General features: G+C 37.0%; 1 protein-coding gene and 1 pseudogene across 1 annotated transcript; both read right to left on the reverse strand.

Annotated features, from left to right (window-relative positions):
* Positions 1-9735: 9735 nt before the first annotated feature.
* Positions 9736-10888, reverse strand: LOC106733306 (short transmembrane mitochondrial protein 1-like). Its single transcript, XM_027766405.1, has 2 exons — positions 10855-10888; positions 9736-9954 (listed from the first exon to the last, which is right to left on the reverse strand). The coding sequence occupies exons 1-2, from the start codon at positions 10886-10888 to the stop codon at positions 9740-9742; spliced, it is 249 nt and encodes an 82-aa protein (XP_027622206.1). The 3' UTR covers positions 9736-9739.
* A 369-nt stretch (positions 10889-11257) lies between these two features.
* On the reverse strand, positions 11258-11856 carry LOC106733307 (peptidyl-prolyl cis-trans isomerase A-like; annotated as a pseudogene).
* Between the last annotated feature and the right edge of the window lie 1812 nt (positions 11857-13668).

Here is a 13668-nt window from a genome sequence, read left to right on the forward strand (position 1 = left end):
AGCCTTCAAAGTAAGCTGTCAGAATTCTGGGTCTTCTTCAGCCTGGTGGTGTCCTGAGCTGGCTCCCATCTCCTTTGCCATCCCAGCGGTGCAGGGCACTCACTTGTGCACTGAAGCCAACATACATTGGTTTTTCTGAGAAAGGCTGACTCATGGCTCTCATTCATTGTTGTTATTCTTGGTCATTCCTCCAGTTCTGAAAATTTTACATACTAAGTATGTTAACCCATTGTTTTTGCTTCAAACATATCATTTGTCTTTTGGTTTTGCTTCTTTTGGAGGAGGTAGAGTGCCTGGGGATGTTTTGTGTTTCAACCATTTCCTCTTTGATACAGAATCTTTTTTTTCTTATTTGAAAATTATTACTATTATTTTATTTTTTATTTCATGTTTTTTTAATACATTCAATCATGTTATTTAGCTTACAAAGCGAATATTCCAACATATGTACATTTCTCCCTAGTCCAGTTGATAATACTATAAAATTATCTTCAACAGATAATACCAGCTTTCTTTGTCCCGTTAATGCTTTGCCTCTCTATTTTTCTTCTAAATGTCCTTCCTCAGACTCTACTCTTTCACCCGCACTATATCCAGTATTCACAACCATTTACTGTGTTTCTCTATCCTTTAGTCAATCATTTTCAGCCATAGAGTGCAGATACTCAGTATATATTAAGTGGGGACATACAATGTCTCTCCTTCATAACCTGGCTTGCTTCACTCAGCAGTAAATCTTCCATATTCATCCACTTTCTGTCAAAAGCCAAGGTCTTGTTGTTTCTTATGACTGAGTAGTATTCCATAGAGTATATGCACCACAGTTTTTCAATCCATTCATCTGTTCGTGGGCATTTGGGTTGATTCCATCTCTTAGCAATTGTGAATAATACCACAATAAACATCAGTGTACAAACACTTTTCCAATTAAGAATTCTTCTGTCTTTTGAGTAGATACCAAGGAGTGGGATTGCTGGATCATATGGTAGTTCTATTTGTAGATTTTTGAGGAATCTCCAAATTGTTCTCCACAGTGGCTGGACCAATTTACATTCCCACCAGCAGTGTAAGAGAGTTAAGGATATTTAGAAAGGATTTCCACACTCAGGTTGTAAAGCAATCCACATTTTCTTCTAAACTTGTATGATATCATGTTGTATATTTAGATCTCTAATCTATTTGGATTTTATCCTATAGTGTATAGTATGATGTGAGGACCCAATTTTACTTTTCCAGTGATTACCCAAATCACCAGGTAGCATCTTCTAAAAAGGCCATCTCCTCCCTAGTCTGAGGGACTGCCTTTGTTATACTTAAACTACGTGTATGTAAGTGGATCTGTTTGGGGGTCTTCCACTGTGTTCCATTATCAGTCTATTTAGGCACCAGTACCACTCTCTGATTTATGGACACTTCACAGTGTTTTTAACATCGGCTTATGATAACTCAATGCCCCCACCATTGCTAATTTATTTCAGGACTTTCCAGACTTTTATTTTTTGTCCTTTTTTTTTTTAAACTATAAAATAAATGTGTCTAGGCCCTAGACAGGAGGAGAAGGAGAACCCACTGGTATTTGTAGTTACAAATTAATTTGAGGAGACTTGACATGTTCATGATATTGAATCTTCTGTCCAAGAACATTGATTTTCTGCCTGTTCATCTTGGTCTGCTTCAGTGTCTTTCAGGTTAAAGTTTTCATCAAATAGATTGTGCCTATTTCTTGTTTATTGCAGACTATTCTATCTACTTCTATCTACTTTTTACTAGTATTTGGTCATTGTTTCTGGGGGGAGTCCTGACTTCTCTGAGCTAATTTTGTATCCTGCGACCTGGAGAATTCTGCCATTGTGTAGTAGTTTCCCAATCTCTTGCCTTGATTTGACCAGAGCCACAGTTTGCACTATACCTTTCCCTCCAGTTCCCACACCTGTGGGTGGGTCTGGGTGTGTGCACATCTGTGTGTACAGGTGTGTAGCTGCATTTGATGGTGCCACCAATAGAATATTAAGTGGTTGGAAGGACAATAGTGGGCAGGCTGGTATTGTTTCTGACTTGAGTGGGAATGTCAGAAGTGTACCCCACGGAGACACTGTTTTTCCTATTTGTCTATAAAATTGAAGGAATGAATCTTCCTTTACATTTGTGAAGATGATCATACGATTTTCTTCTTGGTTTCCTATGAAGCCTGGTGACTTGGGGATGAGAGTGCAGGGAGCAGCTCTCACTGTTCTGTACGAATGTGTCTGCTGAGACTGCCCATGTTCTTGTACCTACTCAGGGCGAGCCTCCCCAAATTAGCTTTCTGTCAGGTTTTCCAGTGTGTTGGCCTCAAGTTAGAGGAATAGTTTAAGATTTGGTTTCCTGTGTCTTAACCACTTCTCTTTTTAGGATTTTCATTCTACATGTTTACGGTTTTGCTTTTTTTTCCTGGAGTAGTTTAGCTAGTGTGTTTTACCTGTTTTGTTTTTTGTTTTAAGCATCTTTTTATTTATTAATTATACTAGTTGTTTTGTACTGTATTGGTTGTTTTGTATTGTTTTTCTGACTCTAATTTCTGACTTTGTGGTTATTAGTAGCTGCTTTCAGTTTGCTTAATTGTTCTTTAAATTTTTGAGTTAGGCAACTAATTCATTTACTTTATTTATATATATGGCATTTGTCTCTTGGCACACTGCTGAAGTCTCATCTGCAGTATTTTTATCATCATCATTTCCTAGAAATTCTGGAATTGGCTTGCATTTACCCTTTGACATCAGAAATTTCCGTAAAGTTTTAAAATATACAGGCAAAAGAACACTTAAATTTTTTTCGCTTTGATTTCTGGTTTTATTTTGTTGTTTACATTACTTCCACCACCCGAAATTGAGCTTTATTTGCGACTGAATCTATCATCGATTTTCATGACTATTCTTTGTGCACCAGAAAAGGTGCATTTTCTATGTTAAGAGCCAAGATCCACCCAGCTATACTGCCGCATCCTCATTCATTTTTGCCCCCTTCTTCTGTCCCGAATAGACAGATATTTATTAAATACCCTAATATCAGGATTTCTTTCTGTTTCTCCTAATATCTCCTATAGTTTCTGCTCAACGACAGTTGTTGCTGTGTCATTAGGTCCTTACATAGTCATTCCCATAATACTTACAGAGTAGCTCACACTCTCATGTCCTCCTTCTTCTCATTTAACGTCTGAACCCAAATCCATCCTGCACAATATTAAGCTCATGATCCTTGTGTCATTTGACTTAAATCAACTTTATTGAGATGTAACTTACACACAGTAAAGCAAGTCCATGAAAGCACATGGTTGGATACATTTTGACAAACATGCTCTTGCGAAACACTCACCACCATCCAGGACGCTTGCATTTGCATCCTTCCCAGAAGGTCCCACACTTTCCCAGGGTCCTCCCACATTGTGAGTGGCCACTGATTTATTTTTGACACTGTAGATTAGATTTGTCAGTTCTAAGAGCTGCATCTCAGAGGAGTCACACAGTATACACTCCCGTGTCTGGCTTCTTTCACATCACAGTGTTTTTAGGCTCTTTTGTGCCGTCACATATATCAGGCATCTTCCTCTTTCGGCTCAGAGTTTTCCATCATACGGGTGTGCCACATCTATGAGCCATGCCACACCAATATTCTCATTTTACTTGGATAAATATGTAAGAGAGGGATTTCTGGATTGTATGGTATCTGTTCAACTTTTTTTCCCACTTTTTTATGATAATTTTGTATTTATTTACTTATTTTACATTTAATCACTTTGTATCACTACAATATACCAAATTAATTTTCTTATTCTGAATACACAGGATATTGATTCAAAGATATTACCATATGTATTATCATCAACAGATCATTTTCCATTTTCTCATCCCTTCAGTGCTTTGCTTCTTTCTTTTTCCCCTTGATTCTCTCCCTCTTGCCCGTCTCCATTTCCTACCCTCCTCCCACACTGTCTCTAGTATTCACAGTTGCTTTTTAGGAAACTATTTTTCACAATGTTTGTGCTATTTTATATTTCCATCAGATATAAGTAACAGTTATATCTTGTTCCATCCTGTTCACACTCAGAATTGGCAGCCTTGTTAATTTTAGCCATTCTGGTAGGCATGTAGTGTTATCTTATTATGGTTCTAATTTTCCTTTCCCTAGTGACTAACAAGATTGAGTACTTATTGTATTTATTGATAGGCCATTCCACTGAGAAGTATCTCTTGAAATCTTTTGCCCAGTTTATAGGATTGTGCAATTGTTACGATTATTAAGTTGCATGAGTTCAAGACCAGACAGTGCATGCACTCACCAGAGAGGGGCAGAGAGAGAGAGGGAGAGAGGGCAAGCACACCTCAAGGAGGCATCGTCACACTGCAATCACTTTTTCTCCATTTCTGCATCCTGTCAGAATTTGGGGCATATGTGCATACATTCCCTGTGTGTTTCCTTTTTAAAAATTTTTTTATTATAATAATTATTTTTAAAATACACCCAATCACTATACCTCATGCCCTGCATGTTTCTAAAGTTTCTGGGACTGATATTTGAACCATGGTCGTCAGCATGTGAGGTCTGGCTTTTTTAACCACTGGATTACAGGCCTGGCCTGTAATGAGTTATTTTAATAAACTAAATATTAGTCCTGTGTTAGACATATTTTGCACTTATTTTCTTCCACACTGTGGCTCAAGTGTCTTCTTTTGGCATGCAGATTTCAATTTCGATGATGTCTGGTATTTCTTTTTTTATCTTATGGTTATTTGAGTGTGTGTTCTAGAAAATCTTTGCCCAACTCCAAGCCATGTCACATTCTCTCCTCATGTCTACATCAGCATTTACACTTAGGCCTGTGATCCACCTTGGCTTGTTTGATGGGGTGTGTTACATATGTTTCTGTGTGGAGGGCCACAGTTGGGGGCAGGGCATCTATCCACACATCTGCCCACCCACTCCCCAGAGATTCTTGCCTGGCCCCTGAAATACATGAGACCCAAAGAAGACCAGCATCTGAAAGGTTTAAAGGAAGCAAGGAGGTGAGTTGTGGGGAGAGGGAAAGAAAAGTCCTCTTAATGACAGTGCAGGAAAAACCAAATATCCATAAGGAAAAAAATAATAACTGAGACTTACAGATACCCGAAGCCTCCTTGATAGGATGCTGTGTGGACATGACATCGCCATTGGGGAATTCTTACCCATAATATATGTTATAAACTCACAACTGAAATCTAATCATGATGAAATATAATCAAACCCAAATTGAGGGACATTCTACAAGATAATGGGCTTGCATTTTAAAAGAGTCACAGTCACAAAACACAGACAAAGGCTGAGAAACTGCTTCAGATTAAAGAAGACACATGACAATGAAACATAACGTGTGATCCGGATTGGATGGTGTGAAAGGAAAAAGGCATTCCAGCACATTATTAGGGCAATCATGGAAACTTCATGGTCTGTGAGATAAAGGATGGCATGATTTTGATCACTGTACCTTGGGTATGTAAGAAATATCCTTAATAAACACATACTGAAGTATTTAGAGATAAAAATAATACTGATTATACGTAATGAGATTAGCTTTTGTTTAAAAGTTTTAATAAACAAGTCTGGCAAATGTACTAATGGCCACATCATTAAAATGTTCTCAACAAAGGTTCCATCTGGTATAAATTTACTAGCACAATTTAAGAAAGGAGAATTCAATTAAGGAAGGAGAATAGGGTGTGTGAAATAAACTCCTAACAAACACATCGCTAACATATTTTGGTGTGTATTTCTATAGCACTTCAATGTCTATTGTTTTCTGACTATTTAGAGTAACCCAGAATATTCCAGAAAAAGGAGGTAATGCTAAGGACTAAGTTTCTCTTGGAGGAAAAAAAAATGATAGCTGTCACTAAACTGCCTTCACCTCAGAAAGACTGTAAAATTGAGGACTGATAGTGCAGAGACATATCCATTTCACCACACACTCATAACTAGGAGCATGGTAACAAGTACCCTGAGGACACATGCATTCACCTTATTGAACAAATACTTAAGATTGAATGGTGGGTCATAAAGTAGATAGGGTGATAAGGTTAACTTTTTTCTTTTTTTTTTTTTCCAAAAGTTTTAGCCATATTGAGAGTGTACTCCCCAGAGAGAGACAGAGACAGTGAAAGGGAAGGTGAGAAATCACTCCCCAGTGGGGATGGCCATGCTGCAATCCCTTCTCCTCCATTCTCCTCTTGGGATCTTGGACAAACACACACATGCCCAACGTGATTTTCCAATTTTAGTATATGTGCTGCCGAAGCGAGCACACACCCGGCACGATTTTCAAGCTACCAGACCCAGGGCTCGAAAAGCAGTTGGCCACCTGGGAGGTCAGCAACATAACCTCTATTCCATCTGCTGGCCCCAAGGTTAACTTTCTAAGAAACTGTCTAACTGTCTCCCAATGTTTCTGCATCTTCATTTCCACCACAGTGTAAGAGAGTTCCAATTGTTTCACATCCCATCAATGCTCCAAATAACCAGTCCTAAATTTTAGCCATTCTAATAGTTGTGTCGTTTTAATTTGTATTTTCCCACTGATTTATGATGCTGAGGGTCTTTTATGTGCTTATTTTTTAATCTATACTTCTTTATCAGTGAAGTGTCTCTTTAAATCATTTCCCCATGTCTTAAAATTGGGTTGTTAGCTTTTGTATTACTGAGTTTAAGAGTTCCTTAAGTATTCTGGAAAAAAAACATTATTTATCAGATGTATGGTTTGAATTTTTTTTTCCCAGTCTGTGGGTCTTGTTTTCATTCTCTTAACAATGTCTTTTAAAGAGCACAAGTTTTTAATTTAGATGAAGCTCATCTCATTTTTTTTTAAATGGACCATGCCTTTGGTATCATGCCCAATTCTTTGCCTAGCCCAATATTTTCTTCTGCAAGTTTCATAGTTTTAGGTTTGAAATGATCCATTTTGAGTTAATAATTGTATATGGATAAAAGTTTATCTTTTTTCCTGTGAATATCTAATGCTGTTAGCACCATCGTTGAAAGACTACCTTTTCTTCACTGATTTATATTGTACCTTTGTAAGAAAGAAAAGATTGCCGTGCGTGTATGTGCAGATCGATTCCTGGCCTCTCAGTTTGGTTCTGTTGATGAACTTGTCTACCTTACTGCCAACACCACACTCTCCTGATTATTGTAGCTTTACAAGTCTTAAAACTAGGTAGCATTAGTTCTTCAATGCTGTTACTCTTTTTAAAAATTGTTTTGGCTACTTTAGTTCTTTTGCATTACCATATGAATTTTAAAATCAGTTTATCAAACTTTTATAAAATAGCCTACTGGAATTTTGATTGCACCAACAACTTAACAATACTATGAACACAATACCATCAGCCCTCCATATCTCTGAGTTCTCAATCTGTGGATTCAACTGACTGCACATCAAAACTTCAAAAGAACTGAAAAGTCCCCAAAAGCAAGACTTTTATTTTCTATGTAACAAGTACTATGATGAATCTACATAAATAGTGTGCAGACGTTTATTAGGCATTCGAAGTAATCTGGAGGTGATTCAAAGTAGACAGCAGACTGTGTGTAGGTTTCAGGCAAACACTGCACTACTTTGTACAAGCAACTTGAGCATCTATAGATTCCATTATGTGCAGGGGACATTAGGGCTAGTCCTGCACAGAAATCTCACAGCCACTGTTATCTCTCCACCTATTTAGGTCTTATTTACTTAGGAATATTTTATAATTTTCAGTGTACAGGTCTTGCACATCTTTTTACAGATTTACACCCCAAGCATAACATATTTTGATGTTATTATTCTAATGGTAATTTAAATTTTCAAGCTTATAATTATTTGTTTGTAGTATATAGTCATATAATTGAGTTTTTGCATATTGCTCTTGTACCCTGCAACACTGCTAAACTTATTAATTCTAGCTCCTTTTTTTAATAAAAAGATTCTACTGGATTTTCTATGTAGATAATCATTTTACTTTCTATTATTCCAAATTAGACGACTTACTTCTTTTCCTGCCTTCTTACACTGTCTAGAATCTCTATGACAATGCAAATAGAAGTAGTCTAAATGGACATCCCTGCCATGATCACAGCGGAAAACACTCAGTGTTTCTCATTCAGTATCCAGTTAGCTACAGATTGTTCAGAGATGTCAGTTTGTTCAGTTAGCTTACATTTTTAAAATAAATAACAGACAATAGAGTTTATCAAATACCTTTTCTTCACCTTTTGAAACAATTGCACATTTTTTCTTTTTTAATTTGTTAATATGGTGAGTTTTATCAGTTGATTTTCAAAAGTTACACCGACTTTTTAATGTTTTATGTTTTTGATTTTTAATTGTCTTGTCTTGAGATAACTCTAGATTTACATGCAGTTGTAAGAAATAATACAGGAAGGTTCTGCATACTGTTTATCCCATTTCTCCCTAACAGCAACATTTTGCAAAGCTGCAGTACATCCTGACATAACCAGGATATCTCCCATATGAACTCCCTCCTGAACCACTGGCATCTACTATTTTGTTCTTCATCTCTACAATTGCATCATTCAAAAATCTTTTATAAGTGGAATCATCTAGTATGTGATCTTTGGGGATTATTTTTTCACTCAGCATAATTCTCTGAAGATTTATCCAGGTTGATGCATATAACAATATTTCACTATTTATTGCTGAGTAGTATTTCATGCTCTGTATGTAGCATAGTTTGTTTAATCATTCACTTATTGAAAGAATCTGGGTTGTTTCTAGTTTTCTCATTATACATAAAGCTGCTGCAAACATTTGTGTGTAAGTTCTGTATGAGCATAAATCCTCATTTCCCCATAATAAATGCCCAGTAGTACGATTATTGGGTTAAATGGTAGGTATGTGTTTAATTTTCATATATATATATGAAAAACTTCAAAATTATTTATTTTCCGGAGTGGTGGTTCTGTTTTACATTCCCTCCTGCATTGTATTAGTGGTCCAGTTTCTCTGCATCCTTGCCAACATTCGGCACTAATAATAACCTTTATTTGAGTCATTCTGATAAATAAGTAATGATACCTTGAAGTTTTAATCTGAAAATTTGATAATGATAGTGACTATCTTTTCATATGATTATTGACATTGATATATCCTTTTTGGTGAAAATGTCTCTTCATGTATTTTTTCCAGTTCCTAATTTGTTTGATTTTTCTTTTTCCCCTCTTGAGCTTTGAGAGATCTTTACATATTCTTTTTTTTTTTTTTTGGCTTCTAGATATTAATTTTAATTATTCTGAAATAACATAATTTAGTACCAAATGTTTAACAACCACCCATTATAACTGCTAACTGTGAAATCAGCATTACTTGTAGCTGACTGGCTATTAAAAAAAAAAAAAAAAAAAAAAAAAAAAAAAACTATTTGACAAAAGAGTAGAAATCCCAAAGAATAAGGGAGTGATTATGAATTAAAGGAGTTATTTACTAATCTAGCACCATAATTCCAGTCTCAGAACTGCCCAAGTAGCTGGAAAGAGAATAGAAAGAGGTGAAGACGTTGGAAGCAGAAGGATAGTTCTTAACTGTGGCCCCATTTTTGCTTGGGGGCAATACAGGGTCTAGCAAAGAAGGAAGTCGTTGAGACTGGAGGTGAAAACAAAAGCTTTTGGTTTGAATGGTAAAGAAGGCCCTCAAGAGTAGTAGATTCAGTGTATCCAGAAGGCAGTGCTGGAGTTGGCCTCATGAACTAGGGGGTTTCTTCTTGGCATCCAAGTCCTTCTTAATTTCTTCAAGCTTTTTAGTCAGGTTTGGTATGTCATAGTTCTGAGCCAGATACATTCCCACCACGTTGCCCAAAGTAAATCCAAGCAGGAACTGAAACAGGATGTCTGCGAGAAGGGCGGGAAGGCTGGCCACAGCTCTGTGGGCCAGTGGGAGCCCGATCTTTAGGTATTCTAAACACTAGCCTTTTGTCAGATTAGCAATTTGCACATTTTTGTACAGTCCTGTGGCCTATCTTTTCATCCTTTTAAGTGTCTCTCTGGGGCCAGAAGGTGGCATGGTGGTTAAGGTGCTGGACTCCTACATGGCCAACCACAGACTGAGTTCCAAACCTGGTGGCTTAAAAATAATGCTAGGTGCACATGCGTGTGCCCAAAATCCTGAGAGGAAAATGGAGAAGGGATTATGGTGTGGTCATCCCCCCCGCCAATGGAGCTATTTCTCACTTTCCCTCTCTCTGTTTCTGTCTCTCTCCAGCAAGCATATGCACCCTATGGGGTAAAAAAATCTTTTAAAAAGACAAGTAAATTATTTTTAATTAAAATAAAAATCACACCGGATGTGTGTGCTAGCATGCCCAAAATTTCAGGGGGAAAATAGAAAAGAAGGGATTGCAGTGTGGCCATCCACCTAGGGGTGATTTCTTACTTTCCCTCTCTCTGTCTCTGTCTCTGTCTCCAGCAAGTGCCAAGTTTTCAATTTTGATGAAGTCCAGTGTATAAATTTTACTTCTTAGATACTACGCTTTTAGTGTCAAGTATAAGAATTATTTCCTTAATGCTGCATTCTGGAATTTTTCTATTTTTCTAAAATTTGATACTTTGACATTTTTCATTTAGTCCCACAATCCATTTTGAATTAATTTTGCATAAGTTGTGACTTAGGCCAAGATTTATTTTACTTTGTTTTATTTTTGCTTATAGATGTCCAACTATGCCATTTGTTGAAAAGGAGATCTTTCCTCCATTGAGTTGCTTTTACACCACTGTGAAAAAATACCTTTTTGTTTCTGCTCTGTCTTGTTCCTCTTCTTCTGTGACCTTAGTAATATGTCAGATTTTTTATTATAGTACCATAGGCTCTTTTTCTTTTCTTTTCTTTCTCCATGGCCTATTTTACCTCTATCATTCAAATTGGGTGATTTCTATTGTTTTATCTTTCAGTTCACTGATTCCTTCTTATTTTTTTCTCCATTCTTCTCTTGAGCTCATCTACTGGCATTTAATTTGGTTATGCTAGTTTTCAGTTCTAAAATTTCCATTTGGGTCTTCTTTTTTTATTACTTAGTTTTTATTTCATAATCATAAACTTAACTTCACAATTCAGCTAGATTTGGAAGGGAATAAGGAAAATATGGAAGCCAAAGAACTGCAGCAAGAAGCACAAGTTACAGGACACAGCGAGCAGATGGGGTGGAGGGTGCTCTCCTGAGCCACAGAGGGAATGGTCTGGTTAAGAGAGAACAAGTCAAATTAATCAGAGTTGTCCACAGTCATCAATGGTGGCCTTCTTGCTGGTCTTGCCATTCTTGGACCCAAAGTGCTCCATGGCTTCCATGATATGCATGCCCCCTTTCACCTTGCCAAAGGCCACATGTTTGCCATCCAACCAATCTTGGTAGTGCAGATGAAAACCTGAGAACCGTTTGTGTTGGGTCCAGCATTTGCTGTGGACAAGATGCCAGGACCTGCATATTTCAGGATGAAGTTTTCATCATCGAATTTCTCACCACAGATGGACTGGCCACCAATACCATTATGCCGTGTGAAGTGGCCACCCTGGCACATAAACCCTGGAATAATTCTGTGAAAGCAGGAACCCTTATAACCAAATCCTTTCTCTCCAGTGCTCAAAACATGAAAGTTTTCGGTTGTCTTTGGAACTTTGTCTGCAAACAGCTGGAAGGAGACATGGCCCAAGGGCTCACCATCAACAGCAATGTCGAAAAACATGGTGCGGTTGACCATGGTTGAGGGCAAGAGACTCAGGCGGCGGTGTCTGCAAAGCGACCTTCTTTATATCTTCTATTTATTGAATGAGCTTTTGGATTCAACATTTTTGCTGAGGCTTTTTATTTTTTCATTTGCTTCAAGCGTGTTTTTAATGACCTCTTTAGACATTTTTATCATGGCTGCTTTAAGTACTTTGTTCCATAACTCAAATATCCCTGTCACCTCAGTATTGGCATTTTTTATTGTCTCTTTTATTCCATTGAGATCTTTGTAGTTCTTAGTATAATTAGTCATTTTTTTTTTTATTGAGAACTGGATATTTTTGTATTATGAGACTCTGGTTCTCATTTAAACCTTCTGTTTTAGTTGGCTTTCTTTAATAATGCTCTGACTGGAGTAAGGGAGATGCCACCTTGTTATTGCCAGGTGGAGGTAGAAATCTGCTTTCCCCGCTATGGCCTCCATTGATACCCAAGCAGAGAGAGGCTTCTGTTACTTCCTAGAAGATGATGGCATTTCCAGCTGCCAATGTGGTCTCCTGTTACCACACTGGAGGTACCTTCCTTACTGTTGAGTCATGGTAGAAGTCCTAATTTCTCACTAGGCCTCATCTGACACCACCCCTGTGGAGAGGGGAGGTATACTTCATCACCGCTGGGTGTAGGTAGAAGTTCAGGCTTTTGGTGGTCTCCATTGGGCTGGAGATGGTCATGACTCATTAACTGGTAAAGATAAAAATCTCGGCTCTCTTTTTGGCATTCTGTGACATTACTCTCATTAGGATGAAAATCCAGGCTACTCCATTAGATCTTTGCTTGCATGGATGGAAGTGGGGCCATAGGTTTTGTTTGGTTGGTTTGTTTTGGTTTTAATTTACATTTAATCATATGTCTTTACAGTGTGCAACATTTATTTTCCAGTGCAAATGCCATGCATGTCAGTCAAGACAAAGATGTTACTCTATACCTTATCATCAGCAAATAGCTTCTCATTTTTTTTTTGTCAGTTAAGCGTACTTTTATTTGTTTTGTTTTTCTTCCTCTTTCCCCTCTCTCCCTTCCATACCAAACCTCTTATTGAGTCACAAAATATCTTAAACTAAAAATATGGACAAAGCTAGAATCTAGTGACAACTGCACTGTAATTCTCTTTTGAAACTTTTTTTTTCTCTCCATTCACCATTTTACTAAAGAGAAGTATAAACTAACTTATCTTCAAAAAGTTAGGTTAATCTCAATTTGGTCTGTTATTTGCACAAAGCCCCATAAGAATTCAATGTCTGTGTAAGGCAACAGATACTATTATTGTATTACTGAATTTATGCAAATAGCCATTCTGTCACAAAATAAGAATGCCCACAAATTTTTCTAATTGCAAAGGGGTCAGGAAGGGAATAAAATTTATGTTTCAATGTTAAAAAATTAACAAATTATTGAACTTATCAATAACTCACAAGAGAACCAAAATCCTTAAATCTGAAAGACAAAGCATAGAAGAAAATCAGTAATGGTTTAGACAAAAGTCATAGAATTCTATTTCACCAGTTCAGTCTCATGTAATCTCTCTTTTGTTGAATTTGCAGTGATACTGTGGTCTGATCTTTCTGTTTAAATCCTGGAAGTTAACATTCAATATTATTATTGATAGTTCCGAATTAGTCCCTACTATTAAGTTGACCTTTTTCTTGGTCATTTTTGTTCTATTTCTGTCTTTAGTTTTCTTGGTATAGCACTCCCTTCAGAACTTCTTGGAAAGCTGTCCTACTGTTGGTAAATTCTTTCAGGTTTTGTTTATCTGAGAATGTTTTTATCTTTTCTTCCCATATGAAAGATAATCTTGCTGGGTATAGTATTCTTGGTTGAAATTGTTTTTCGCTTAAACTTTGAATATATATTTCCCATTTTTTCCTTGCTTGCATTGTTTCTGACAAGAGGT

The sequence above is a fragment of the Tupaia chinensis genome, unplaced genomic scaffold, assembly GCF_000334495.1.
Source record: "Tupaia chinensis unplaced genomic scaffold, TupChi_1.0 Scaffold143178_1, whole genome shotgun sequence".
In the NCBI taxonomy this organism is placed as follows: Eukaryota; Metazoa; Chordata; class Mammalia; order Scandentia; family Tupaiidae; genus Tupaia; species Tupaia belangeri.